Here is a 13,901-nt window from a genome sequence, read left to right as displayed (position 1 = left end):
GACGATGAGAAGTCCAAAGACTACTGCAAAGTAATATATTTCAAAACAATATTTGGCCAGCCGAAAGAGTTTTGAAATACGTTGTGTCAGCCTTGCAGTAGTCTTTGGACTTCTCATCGTCTTTGTTTTTAGACACACGGAGGAACTCTTAAGCAAATGAATTGAGTCTGTTGAAGGATCACATGGGTTTACAACCGTCTCTCCTATACCGTGATCGATGAGAAATTTAAATTTACACCAGTATTGGCTTTGGATTGAAGACTGTAATGATCTGAACAGTTCAGCAAAATCAATATTACCATGACGACATAGTTTGTACGACGATGAACAGGAAACCTCGAAAACAGTAAATTGTAAATTTTTCGCGATCGAGAACGATGGTATATGTTCAATAAAATGGAGAAGAATAAACAAATCTGTATATTTGATTTCAAATAAATCGCTAAAACTTTTCGACAGCCGTGTTTGAGTGACTGGAATGCCATACATTACTTGCATGCATAAGGTCTGCGTGTATAAGAAGATTCTTTTGTTGGTAAACACTCTCATCCGCCGGGCATCCGCCATCAGCATCGAAGGTTATCATTTTACGGAACGATTGTCAGTGAGGGGATGCAAACTGCTGCTATATATAGTATGATCAGGAGCAACTAACGACAACATTTAAGCAAAATACTTTAAATGTCACACTATTTGTTCCTAGGTCATCGTTTTGGGTTCTTTTAAAGACATATTCATTTCTGTAAGCTAATACTTGTTGATCAGAATTCGGATGATTTAGCTTCAAATTTTAAATAAAGCTGCAGACAGAATTTGCTAGCTGTCAGTGCTGGTTTAGCGAAAGTGCTAGCTGACATATTTTCTCGAAAACGAAAGGAATTGGTCTTCCGGTGTTTTGAAATTCCGAGCTGACATTTCGATTTCTAACTACTGTACACCTTTTGCTGTTCATTTACGCAAAATATACATTCATTTACGTCAACAGTTGAAACTATACGGCAAAGATACGTTCATTAGCACTTCCATGAACTTCATGAACACGAATTAACTTTCAATAACGCTACTTGCATATGTATTAATATTCAATAGCATCCAAGGTGTAAACAGGAATTTCTGAGGCGATCCGTATATCCACCGAAATAAACCATTGGACACGCGCGCCAGAGTATACCACCTTTCTTGAGCTCGGTAAACGGCTGTGTTCAAGTAACATTACCTAGACGTGACTTAAAATCTTACCGTTGTAATAATAGAATCCGTTGAGTCCAAGGACCAGTGGTGAAGTCTTATTAGTCAAGTAAATGTATCAGCGCTGTTAATGCTAAGTGAGAAGAGAATGATTGAATAAACAATTATCAACCGTCGTGATCACCAGGAAGTAAGAAGTGATTTTACATGACGTCAGAGGATGACTGGGCTAATGTTTAACTACTGACAGGGATGAACCAGCCAATCGTAACCAAGCGTGGAACCAAAACACACAAACTTATATTTTCGCGCATCGTTGAAGGTTTCGAAAAACGAGATTTTAAAATCGACAGCAAGGAAACGTTAAGGTTGTACTCGTTGGCTTGCCATAACACAAAGGCAGGGTGGTGCACGTGTTGCTAGCAGCTGACTGCTTGAAAACTGCATGGAACTTGGAAGTGGTGTCTTTGGAATAAAGCCCTGTCCTTTTTCGCAGCTATTACACGTAACGCTTGACTCAAACAACGAAAAGTCCCTCGGTTAATTTTGAAAGACATTCTGGAGCCGGTTTGAATGGTTCAAACTGAGGTTTATTTTTTAACTGCGAGGCCGAGTTGATAGAGGTATGCGTGACACTGCAGCAGTCACCATACAATAAACACATGTAATCCCTACAAATATTCGTGATATTTTTTAAGAAATTCATCTCATAACTTAAGGCGGTCGGAGTTTTCCATACTCAGATACTATATAGTAACTTATGGAAAACATTCATTGCCTTATTTAGACCCCAAATTATGTGACAACTATCAACGGCACACAGATGATCTAAATCTCGATAAATCGCCGGCCGTTTTCAAAAACACTATACGTAAGCGTAATATCACTGTACTGTTGAACGATGGCAGCATGCATGGGCTGTGCCCTTTGTAATTCATAAACCTATATTTCGAATTATTTGTTTACTTATAGATTTTATTATTTTTCTTTATATACAACGCCTTGTACTATTATATTATGATTTTTCTACAGTTATTGTAAATTAGTTGTACGCCCCCATATTACCGGCAGCATGGGACTTGTTTTCCCAAGCTATAAGGTATGACACCTAAATAAAGTTTTTGATTAATTGATTGACCTATCAGGCACCTTTCAAAAGTGTTCTTATATATACATACATACAATACAAATATCGCGATTCTTCTTCGTAATACGCGACACTTCTTCAATCAATCAAGGAACTAATTTTACCCTGTTGATTCTCCTTATCGTTTTAATTTGGTTTCGCGTTGACAGATCAATACACAAGAAAAGGCTTTATTAGTTTTTAACCGGTGGAGATCTTGACCACGAGATCTAACACGTCACCTTACGTAGTTTCCAAAAGTCTCAGATTGAAAGTATACCTTTAGAGATGTCTCGCGTCCAAGCGATGTAGCGCGTCCGGTTTAAACTATAGATACCTAAACCCCTATATCAAATTAAAGCTTATAGAGCTGGCTATTGAACTACTGTATGCCGAGAATTTTGAAATAAAATGAATCAACTAGATAAAGAAGACTTACAGAAGCTCGTGGGCGATGGTGGAAACAATGCCTGTCGGGAACTTAAATTGAGCCTCAGTCGGGCCAAAAACATATTTACACCAACTCTTTTGTTGTAGTGATCCTATGTTTTATTGATTTTGACTAAATTTTTCGTTTTTATATTGTAAGCGCTATATAAATTGATTATTATTATTATTATTATTATTATTATTATTATTATTATTATTATTATTATTATTATTATTATTACTATTATTATTATATATACTTTTAACTTGTAAATAGCAATTTGTGTGGAATATCTTAATAAAGAATTTTCATTATTATTATTTTAAATTATTATTATTATTATTATTATTAATATTATTATTATTATTATTATTATTATTATTATTATTATTATTATTATTATTAGTATTATTATTTTTATTATGTGCAAATATGGCTGATTCATTTTGCATGAATATTCCTTGCTGTATGTTTCATGCGCTTAATGATCCACGGGGAGGTCATACACTAACCCCTTACCGATTCATAGTTAAATTAAATTTTAGATTTGGCTACCCTTTTTATTTCACGAGAAAAAAAAGTTTCCCCGTGTACCCCATTCAACCCGCCGGCCTACCCCATGCCCTCATTCACCCGGGCGGGGAATTACATACAGTTCATGCACATGCTCGACGGATTCTTTGGACGTTTGGAAGAAAAATGTATACGGATGATGAACTGTTTTATTAGTATGAATAGTTCAAAAATTAGTAGGATTAACTAAATAATTATTCCACTTGCTATTACTACTTTTATTCTGTGAACTAGTGTAAAATACTTTAAATCTGCCTCTACGTAAAGTTTTTGCATGTCTGTATTTGTAAGTTCTTGTTCCTTTTCTCAAGTGTTCCTGTATTCGTCTTGTTTCGCCTCGATTAGTTTTGTAACTTTTTGCGGGACAAGCCATTTATTTTGTTTTTTTTACAGAGTGACTCGGATTTCGAATTTCTTAGCTTAAAACAAAATGCTTGAGAATAAAAAGGAAACAGACCTTAAAAATACTGTTAAGATATACAAAATATATACGTAATTTCAGTAAGAAGGAGCATTTTGAATGAATGAGGGTATTCAGGGTAATCTTTAATGAGGAACTGAGTGGTTTTCAGAAGGGTCCTCTAAAAAATTGCAAGAACAAATTAACCTAACCTTAAATAAAAACCTAAATTACAGAAACAAGACACAAGGAATGAAACGATATATATACAAAAATAAAAGTAGAACAATTAAAGGATCATTAAATGGCTTTTGACGGTCCACGCTTTAAATTGAGCGTAGAATGAATTTTGAATAATTTATATACCTTGAAATGAACAACTGTCAGTCACGCAAAACACATTGCTGTAGCACATCGTGGAAAAGTTAAATAGCTTAAGAGGTTTCATTTAAAAATGTCAATAAAAGGATAGTGATTATTATTGTATTTCTAAAAGAGTTCGGATCAGAAATGTGTCTATCGGTCTCACGGCTTTATGTTTATTTTCGATTGAAATCCGTGAATATTAGGGATATCGCGGAGCTCTTTTCGGCGCGCAGCGTAAAGCGGCAGCGGGGCTGCCCACAAATTTTATTCCATACATGAGAAGATTGGTGTTAGTGCTTTTGAGTTAAAATAGACTTGACCCTAAGTCAGGTTATACTTTTGTGAAAATAGGCTTTAACTACATGTATGTCACGTTTAGTGCATTCTGAAGTTTAGGAGGGGGTATATTGAAAAAAATTTAACTCAGTCAAAATTTCACAGAAAACAAAAGTTAAACCTCTAAATTTGTTATTGACAAATGGAACTTCAATGTGTAAAATATTCAAGCTGTTTGAACAAGGAATGACATTTTGACAGCACCGGCAATGTATAGATAAATTGTAGAGTCCCCGAAGGTAAATTGGGTAGTTTTGAGGTCACCTTGTAAACGGTCTCGCCAACAACGAAAAAAATCGCATTGAGCTCAGTAAATGTGATATTTGTTTATGGGATATAATAATTAATGTTCATAGAAAAAAAAACAGCGAAATCGGTGAAAAGTCGAAATTTGCCTTATCTGTTCTAACGCGGACAGCCTCTTCAAAATTTTTCTTCCATGTTTGTGATTTGTTAACTGTTTGGTCATCTCAGTCTAACGGCCATCGCGGTTTGAGCTTATTATCTCAAATAATCCCATGGATTTAATGCTATCCCCTTTTATGTATCACAAAGATAACAGAGAAATAAAACAACCCCTACCTATCTGATGTGTGATCTGAAGTCTTGAAGACCGATATGAAGGATTGCAATACAGTACTGAAAGCGGCTGTATTATTGATAACGCTTCTACGAGCAACAGTCTTCAACATATGCTCGCAACATATGTACAAGAAAGGTTTACACATACTAAAATTAATGAAGAATAAAACAGTTACAAAGTATATAAAACATATTAAAGACTAATCCCTCATTCAAAGCCACAGCAACTGTACATATTTAAAGGATAACAATAAGCCTCATTAGTTATAAACAAACTACACTTTACAGTTAACCTGAAGGAAAGAAATATCGTTTGGGGAGGAGATGAAGGAACTGCCTTCAAATCAAAGCGCATAATTTCTAGTCGTATACATTGACTATTATCTGACAAAGAAAACCATTTATAAACTTTATTTGAACCAAGATCCCTAAATCAGTTGGTTTATTGCACAAACTTAGATCCCTTTACCATCTTATAAAATCAATATTATTATATTACACGATAATGCCATCCATATTGCGGCTATTGTAACATAAAATGGTTTTCTGCTTAACTGATATTTAAAGGATATATGACCTTCAAAGGAACGGGCAGATTGAAAAACCCTAAAGGCTGCTTTTAAGGCTCACATTAAGTAGACTTAGCGCGCTTTCCGTTTGTCACAACTGACTGGCCAGACTAATTATTCCAGTAAAGGCAGCATTTTCAGAGCTAGCTCCTGTGCTTGTAGTCCTTTGAGCTCCTTCAAAAGGGCACGAACCATTCAGACTAGGCTGATTTAGCAACAGAACGGGAACGTCGGTTGACAACGGCGCGTGAATCAAGAATGCCCATATATAGTCGAAAAAGACTCGCGCCCAGACTATTCCGCGACATCTTGCGTCCTCAAATGACGTTCCCATTCTGTTGCTAAATCAGCCTACTGATTTTCCAAGCTGGTCCGTTCTGACTAGTAGAAAGCGGCCTTAGAATGCTGCAAGGTTCGTTTGAGCGCATTTCACGACACAAAGCCAGTCCTACAACTGCTAGACATGCCCCGTCGAACCTACATTTCATTTCTGTGGGGCCAATACCAAACAATTCACAAGACTAGTTATAGGTCGAAACTTTGGAATAATCTCCCTTAATAGAACTAAAGACGCAGAAAACACAAGGGGATTTTGATGTGTTCACAATTCAATTCTAAGACGCTGTAAGTAAGTAAGTAAGTAAGTAGGAACTTTATTTTAAGAGGGTAACACTAAATAGTGTAGAAACGCTAACAAACCTGTGGCCCTCTATCTAAAACTATAAGAAAATGCAAAGTTTAAAACTACGATATTGTAGAAATAGTATCAATTAAAACCTACATGGAAAATCCAAAAAATCCAATTGTTCTTTACTGTTAACAGACCCTCTGACTTTTAACAAAACACTAATAAACTTCAACAAAATTTGTGACTTTTTTCACATCCAACGCCGCCTACTTAAGGCGAGTCTGTGCGTGTATTGAGACGACACTTTCTCGCCAGTTCTTCAAGGACGTCCATTTAAAGGGCTATGTCAGCTGGGGTACATGCAAAGTAGAGTCCGGCTGAGACAAGTATGCATACATCCCGTGGCGGGATTTTTCCTTTGCGCCATTGCAAAAGTTTTAAAAAATATCGTTTGTAAATACAAAAATTCAGCCAACTTTTCCGAAGATGAACGGGATTCAAACAGATGAAAACAGCTCTCTGAACTCTCCGAAGGTATTTAAAAAAGTTGGGCCAACAATTTTCAAAGTGTTTCTCATCAACGCGCGCATGCGCCTGGGGTGACATGATCCCTTTAATGCAGATACATATGACTTCATTGAAATGAATTTTTGCAGCGCATTTAAAACTGAAGGTAGTGATATGTATCAGCTAGATGTTGACGTCGCTTCTTGAAGAAAAAAATTTTCTTTTCCTATCCAAATGCGAAAATAAAGATTCAAACAATAAAATAAAATGGAGAAGTTTAAACAAAACTTATTTTAAACAAGCTATGCCCACATAGGGCCAAACAGAAGCGCTAAAGGAATTTTTAGCGCCTACAATTTGAGCCATGAGAACATTCAGTTGCTTGTAGCAGCATCGTGAATCAGGACGAAGCTGAAACAATCACCAAGACGGTAATACCGACGCCAGAAACGATAGAAACAATATTCAACCACTTGGCGATGTTTGAGTTTCTCCTGGCTCCTTCATAATCTCCTCGGTCATATGCGCTATCCACCTGTCAATAGAACAAAGTAAGAAACTTTTATCAACAAGGAACCTTGTTTTTGATCTGCCAAAATATTATTCAATAAATATAATGGCGTAAAGGTCAAGTTACATTAAGGTGGCTCTATACCATTTTTTCAGTTTTCGCTGGTAGTGATACATATTTCTCTTTATGCTCGGGTTCTTTCAGACCGGCTGTAAAAATATGTGGTTTCAAACATAGTTTGGAGTACGTAAGTCCTTGTGCTTTGCTAAATAACACACATCTTGATTCCTTCACTCCTAGCTTGTCTCAAAACGGGTTTTTCCGAATTTTGCGCAGTAAAATTTCGCTATGTTTTGTGTCAAGTAAGGAAGACACTCAAAAGTATTTCCTTGTAAAGTCAAAACAAATTCTGTACATACGTTTGGCAAATTTTGTTTTATTTCTTTTTTATTTATTTTCATGGTTTGGCCAATTTCTGCAATTTTCGTTTTTGCAATTTTTTGCAGTGGTTCATGTATAATTGTCCTTAAGATTTTTTGGAGTACAAATACCAGGGAAATCCTAACATTGAGACAATTTTGAGAAAAATTCACCTCGGAAAACTCGTTAAAATAATCTTACTTATGATGCTGGCCTTGTTTCGTGCGCCAGCATAATGAAAATTCGCGTATCATAGAAAACTGCGCGCACTCGCGCCATTTTGTTACCCAGTCGCCCCGCGTCAATAACTGTATAGAGTCACCTTGATGTGAAACTTATGAGTCCACCTTTGAGGCTTTATGACCTATAATGTAGTGCTCACGCGTTGATTGGTTGAGAGCCTTGTTTCCAAAATCGTATGGGAAAAAGTGATGTTTTAATTTTTGTCTCTATATAATTAGTAAAAATATTCACATAGGTGTGGGAGAACTCGAAATGGGGTCTGTGTCTTGTCTATAGCTGGACAGCTACACAACAGTAGGAAAATTTTAAGTTCCCTGCTATTTCTTTAAAAGGGATTATATCCTCTATATCTTTGGTAACCTTTTAGAAAGTTACACCAATGGAAACCTAAAAATAATAGCTGTTTTGTTAAAAGGTACTGTCAGGCTAGTGCACTGAAATCCTTCATTTCACGTCTTTGCTTGTGTTTCGGCAAAATCAATTTTAAAAAAAAACGGTTTATGGTTTGTTATCTCTTTGAAAAAGTGGCTTGATATCTTTTTCTCGGTGGTCTAAGTTCAGGGGAACGTACTTCAAAACCAAAAATATTTTATGGGAATTAGCCTTAACACAAACAGCTTTCCTGTAGCCGGCATATGAACGCTACCTAGGTCATGGATTGGTCACCTTTTACAGTGGAGCCTCGATTTAACGACGTGTAAAGGGACTAGGGAAATTGGTTCGTTATATTGCGAGGTTCTCTTCTACACATTTTAAAAGATCGGGCTAGATAATATCATTCGTAATACCAAGGACTTCGTTATGTAGAGGTTTGCTAAACCTAAGTTCCGTCAGATTTTCTCATCGTCGTCCTATGCAAATGACTAATCCAAAACAATTTACAATATTTTTATTGTTTTAGTCTTACCATACAGGAGAATATCACAGCAACCAATCCAAATACCCAACCGCAGCACAGGAACGTGAATATAGACAAACCAAGCCAAGACGATGGACGAGGAGGCGTCTGAATAATAACAGCTTGAGTGGTGGGTTGCTGAGACAGGAATAAGGTATAGATTAACTTCGCTTTCTCTGATTTCAATCAAGATCAATTTTGTACGGCTGATTTCATTATCGCTGAGTACAAGAGGCCATTTCCGATTTGCTGTGAACGTCATTATGAAAGGGAGGTTTAGTGCAAAGCTTTTCATATGAAATGAGTTTTGTTTGCATAACGATGAAAAATGATTTTCATAATAAAAGCTTTGTACATTGCCTCGCTTTCAGAATGAGGTTTACCCCTGAGGCATGTTCAAGTTATACATCAGAATCGAACAGGTGCTCTGTTCGACCCAAGTTAGACATTCATCTCAAAGTGTATTACTACTCACTGGGCATGTTTATGTAGTTATTAGGCGAATGTATTGTTAATTTTGACAGTTTTTCTAGAAAAAATCTTCATACAAAAATCCATTGCGCCAAAGCTTAATCACAAAAAAAGACGTGCGATCAGGGTAGAATTGCTCATCATCACCAGCATTTTTTTGTTAGTCGGTTGAAAAGCGTGTTTCTTTGTCCAGGTCGAATATCAGGTATATATCACACCGGTGAAACACACTATACAAGCTAGGAACTTACTTGCATAAGTACAGTGGAGTTTTGCTGAATATGTTGAACAGTTTGAGGTGGATATACAGGCTGTGCTCCAAAAGGATGAGGGCCTGGGTAGGCGGGTGGCTGTGCTGGGTAACCAGGTTGTGGCTGGAGGACTGCAGCTTGTGCAGGTGGCGCAGCTGGCTGTTGTGTGTAAACCGGAGGCTGGCTGGATACGTCTTAAAGAAAAATAAAATTTGTAATTGTTTGAATATACAGGCATTTCTACGATTCATAGACGCTTTACGCCAACAACAACGTCTCCATTTTGTATGTGGCTAGAAGCTGTACAAAACTGCTTGTTTATAACAAATTACTACCTATGACTATTTCGAGACCGGCAATATTTACGTATAAAGCGGAACATCCAACGCTGTTTCCCAGCACAGGTGAAAAAATGATAACCAAACTTCCTAGAAAAATTTCCAGTGCAGTATTTTGTTATGGGGTAATTTAAAAAAACATGTAAGATACAAAACGTTTCTATTTATAAGTTTTCCCGGCATTATTTTCTTTTGGCATCATAGTCTTATTAAACCTGCGCGTTTTCGAAGTTCCTTGTGATATTATGGGTGAATTCTGCATCGGTTCCCCGTTCTTCAACTAAAATTTAATTTGGGCTGGGGGGATTTAAAATACGTTCTGAGCCGTTTTTCTTTTCATTTCACTTCTTTCTTTCTTTCTTTCTTTCTTTCGCTGTTTTAGCATGCGGTCCCAAAATGGGAAGAAGATGAACGTCAAGTGAGGTAAGATTTGATTCAATAGCTTTGAACAAGCACCATCTTGGATTTCTCGATTTAATCAAAAGCTCGTAGGATCAGGACCATCCAGATTGACTAAAAAGTAGTCAAAGCCAATAAAGTAACACTAAAATAACACAAAAGTGTCAAATTTTGATGACGACAGTAAAAATTTCATCAAAAATCAAAATTTTGAAAAACATGTCTGTAAGTGCAAATGTGATGAAGATTTAGTCACGCAAAGATTGAAAGAACAAAATGTCACACCAATTTGTCGACACGTAATTATAACTTTAAAGGGGAATTGTCTTGGGATTTTTGACCTCTTTTGTTAATAATTGTGAAATAACACCTTCCCTTAAAAGTGAAGGTCTTATTTCACAATTAGCTGATTAGCTAATTAGCTAGAATATAATTTTACAACAACCAGAGGAAAGCTATAAGTTAAACTTATCTTGAAAAGAACTGTTCTAGCGCAATTTTGAAAAAAAAAAAAGGGGGAGGGGGGGGGGGGGGGCTTGAGAAACGCTAGCCTTACATTAGTTAAGTTTCAATCAATTCCAAGCTACTCTGTCTCCGACCAGAGGCACTATAAATCGACACTTTTATTGCACTGGGGTTATAATTTATATATATATATATATAAAAAAAAAAAACTAGACAATTGTTTTTTTGTTTCTGTTGACAGACAAACAGTTTTGAATTTTGAAATTCAAATTCGCGCGACACTTCCCCCTTGAGGAAATCTACTTTTGCTTTGACAAAAATAGAAATATTTGGAGTTAGCGCGAGTACTTTTTGTTTCACTCCTAGGCTAAATAGGGTTAACATACATTATGTTGGATAAGACAATTTTTAAACTCTGAGTTAAAACTCTGTAGTGTATATTTTAAAAAGTGCCAAAATGAACCCAAGACTGAAATTCCTACTGCACTATAAAGCTAAGAACACAAATGAAGGATCAGAGAATTAACACTAAACATAGTGACAGAGTTAATTCTCTGATCCATCATTTGGGTCTTTAGTGCTGCCGGCACAGCATTCATTTTTTTGAGGTACACATCAATTTTAAGCATACAATCAGGAACAATGATAATTTTATTATCGAAATTAAAGATCATCATGACCCATGGAAAAATGGTACAGAGTCTAAAACATCATACCTAGCTGAACTTTCACGGATTGAGACATTCTTTGGGTCCAAATTACCTGAAATGTAAGAAGCATTGAGATATCAAGACATTTTGGAGAAATATAAAATACGACGTGTCGCACTGTACTCTATATGACATGACAGGGCATGCGTATTTGTTTTCTAGTTTTTACGTGATGTCACTAATTCCTTGAAGGCCTGTCCATGCACTAAACGGGCATAGGTTTTATAATGATAATAATAATGAGATGATGATGATGATGATGGATAGTTAGGTAAGTAGGTTAGTAGCAAGGTAGGAAGGTAAGTAGGTCGGTAGGTGGGAACACTACAATTATTCAACATGCTCAGGAGAACTATTATAATTATTACAGAGATCAAGAAAAAGGGGAAAAAATATGACTTTCAAACCACCTTATTAACTTACTACCATTCAGTTGTGATAGCGGAGCAGTTCTCTGGAACAGCCTACCCTGTCATGTGAGAGAAGCTGAATCTCTTAGTCAATTTAAAAGATTAGTTAATGTTCATTTTTAATGTTACACACGGCATTCATGAAAAACAGGTTTTAGTTAGATTAGTTGTAGTCAGGTTTTGAATTTTGTTTAGGATAGTTAGGTTATTTCTAATTTTTATACTCCTGATGGATTTTACCGTGTTTAAATAAAGATTTATTGATTGATTTATTGATAGGTTTAAAAAAAAACGTCTGTTTGTTTTTAGACACGAAGGAACTCTTTAGCAAATTAATTGAGTCTGTTGAACGATCATATGAATTTACAACCGTCTTTCCAATACTGAACGATGTGAAATTTACACCAGTTATTGGCTTTGGATTAAAGATTTGAATGATCCCAACAGTTCAGCAAAAGCAATGTTACCATGACGACGATGAACAGGAAACCTCGAAAACCGTAAATTGTAAATTTTTCGCGATCGAGAACGATCGTATATGTTCAATAAAATGGACAAGAATAAACAAATCTGTATATTTGATTTCAAATAAACCGGTAAAACGTTTCAACAGCCGTGTTTGAGTGATATGACTTACACTGGAATGCCATACATTACTTGCATAACAAGAGAATCTTCTTATACACACAGACCTTGGTAATCACTCATGTTCCGCCATCAGCATCAAAGGTTGTCATTTTACGGGACGATTGTCAGTGAGAGAATGCAAACTGCTGCTATAGTATATCAGGAGCAACTAACGACAACATTTAAGCAAAATACTTCAAACGTTACACTCTTTGTTCCTAGGTCGTCGCTTTGGGCCAAACGACGACCCAGAAATAAAATAGCAACATTTGAAGTATTTTGCTTAAATGTTGTCGTTAGTTGCTCCTGATATACTATAGCAGCAGTTTGCATTCTCTCACTGACAATCGTTCCGTAAAATGGTAACCTTATATGTCTTCAAAAAGGCATATTGATTTCTGTAAGCTAATACTTGTTGATCACTGAGAAATCGGATGATTTAGCTTCAAATTTGATTAAGCTGCAGACAGGATTTGCCAGCTGACATATATTTTCTCGAAAACCGGAAAGGAATTGGTCTTCCGGTGTTTTGAAATTCCGAGCTGACATTTCTAACTTCACAGGAATTTCTGAGGCGATCCGTATATCCACCGTTTGGATGTGCGCGCCAGAGTATACCACCTTTCTTGAGGTCGGTAAACAGCTGTGTTCAGGTAACATGACTGAGAAGAGATTTAAAATCTTACCGTTGTAATAAGACGATCTGTTGAGTCCAAGGAGCAGTAGTGAACTCTTTTTAGTCAAGGAAACGTATCAGAGCTGTTAATGCTCGTTTTCCCAAGCAAAAAGGTATGACACTTTAATAAAGATTTTGATTGATGTTTTACCTTTCGAAAGTATTCTTAATATAGACTAAGAATACATACATACATACTGATTCTTCTTTGTAATACGCAACACGTCTTCCACCAATCAAGGGACTTTCGTTTTAATTTGGTTTGGCGTTGACAGATCGATACACAAGAAAAGGCTTCAGTTTTTAATTAACAATTAGATTATCAGCTTGAGATTTCTATCGCGTGATAGTTGATGAGGACGAAGCCCGAATCAACTATCACGCATAGAAATCGAGAGCGAATAATCTAATTGTTTAAATATAAATCTACTAGTTATTCAAAACTAAACAAGTAAATTATCTATATCCTCATCGCAGACACTTCGAAAACGCGACAAAGGGGCCGCCCTTTTTTGTTGCCAGAAACCGCTACTCACTATCTATCACAGATCAGCATAAATCTACTAGTGTTCTATCACGAATGCCTTTCTCTGATTGGCTACGCTACTCGCTATCTATTCTGTGATAGATAGTGAGTAATGGTTTTCAACAAAATGGCGGCCGCTTTGTTGCGTTTTCGAAGTGTCTGCGATGAGGAAATAGATAACTTACTTGTTTAGTTTTGACCGACTAGTAGATTTATACTAAAACAATTCGATTATTCGCTCTCGATTTCTA

The 13,901-nt window shown here is 36.3% G+C and overlaps 3 protein-coding genes across 4 annotated transcripts in view; 1 reads left to right on the top strand and 2 right to left on the bottom strand.

Annotated features, from left to right (window-relative positions):
* The window catches only part of LOC146467982 (trafficking regulator of GLUT4 1-like), a 9,601-nt gene extending 8,224 nt beyond the window's left edge, over positions 1 to 1,377 (bottom strand). The window contains exon 1 of the mRNA XM_085125669.1: positions 1,240 to 1,377. The gene's annotated coding sequence lies outside the window, so the exon portion shown is untranslated. The remainder of the gene's footprint in view (positions 1 to 1,239) is intronic.
* LOC146467979 (uncharacterized) overlaps positions 1,188 to 13,901 on the top strand; it is a 27,208-nt gene continuing 14,494 nt past the window's right edge. The window contains exon 1 of one of the 2 annotated variants that reach the window (XM_085125674.1): positions 1,188 to 1,206. The gene's annotated coding sequence lies outside the window, so the exon portion shown is untranslated. Of the gene's footprint in view, positions 1,207 to 12,956; positions 13,102 to 13,901 lie in introns of those variants that run through there. The other variant, XM_085125673.1, reaches the window with a different exon arrangement.
* Positions 5,398 to 13,278, bottom strand: LOC146467981 (trafficking regulator of GLUT4 1-like). The gene is made up of 5 exons (XM_085125670.1): positions 13,135 to 13,278; positions 11,418 to 11,463; positions 9,500 to 9,693; positions 8,787 to 8,915; positions 5,398 to 7,240 (listed from the first exon to the last, which is right to left on the bottom strand). Exons 2-5 carry the CDS (start codon positions 11,443 to 11,445, stop codon positions 7,106 to 7,108), a joined length of 486 nt encoding a protein of 161 aa, XP_084981796.1. The 5' UTR covers positions 11,446 to 11,463; positions 13,135 to 13,278; the 3' UTR covers positions 5,398 to 7,105.

This window comes from Pavona decussata, unplaced genomic scaffold (genome assembly GCF_977016875.1).
Source record: "Pavona decussata unplaced genomic scaffold, jaPavDecu1.1 SCAFFOLD_134, whole genome shotgun sequence".
Classification (NCBI taxonomy): domain Eukaryota; kingdom Metazoa; phylum Cnidaria; class Anthozoa; order Scleractinia; family Agariciidae; genus Pavona; species Pavona decussata.
The sequence above is the reverse complement of the archived record's forward strand: the minus strand, read 5'-3'. Positions and strand labels throughout refer to the sequence as shown.

What these genes read in the sequence shown, in the direction of transcription:
- LOC146467981 (XM_085125670.1), bottom strand. Translation starts at nt 11,445, where the DNA reads ATGTCTCAATCCGTGAAAGTTCAGCTAG. An exon ending in ACTCCACTGTACTTATGCAA is followed by an intron (nt 8,916 to 9,499) that starts GTAAGTTCCTAG and finishes TTCCTGTCTCAG; the next exon opens with CAACCCACCACTCAAGCTGT. An exon ending in CTGTGATATTCTCCTGTATG is followed by an intron (nt 7,241 to 8,786) that starts GTAAGACTAAAA and finishes TTCTATTGACAG; the next exon opens with GTGGATAGCGCATATGACCG.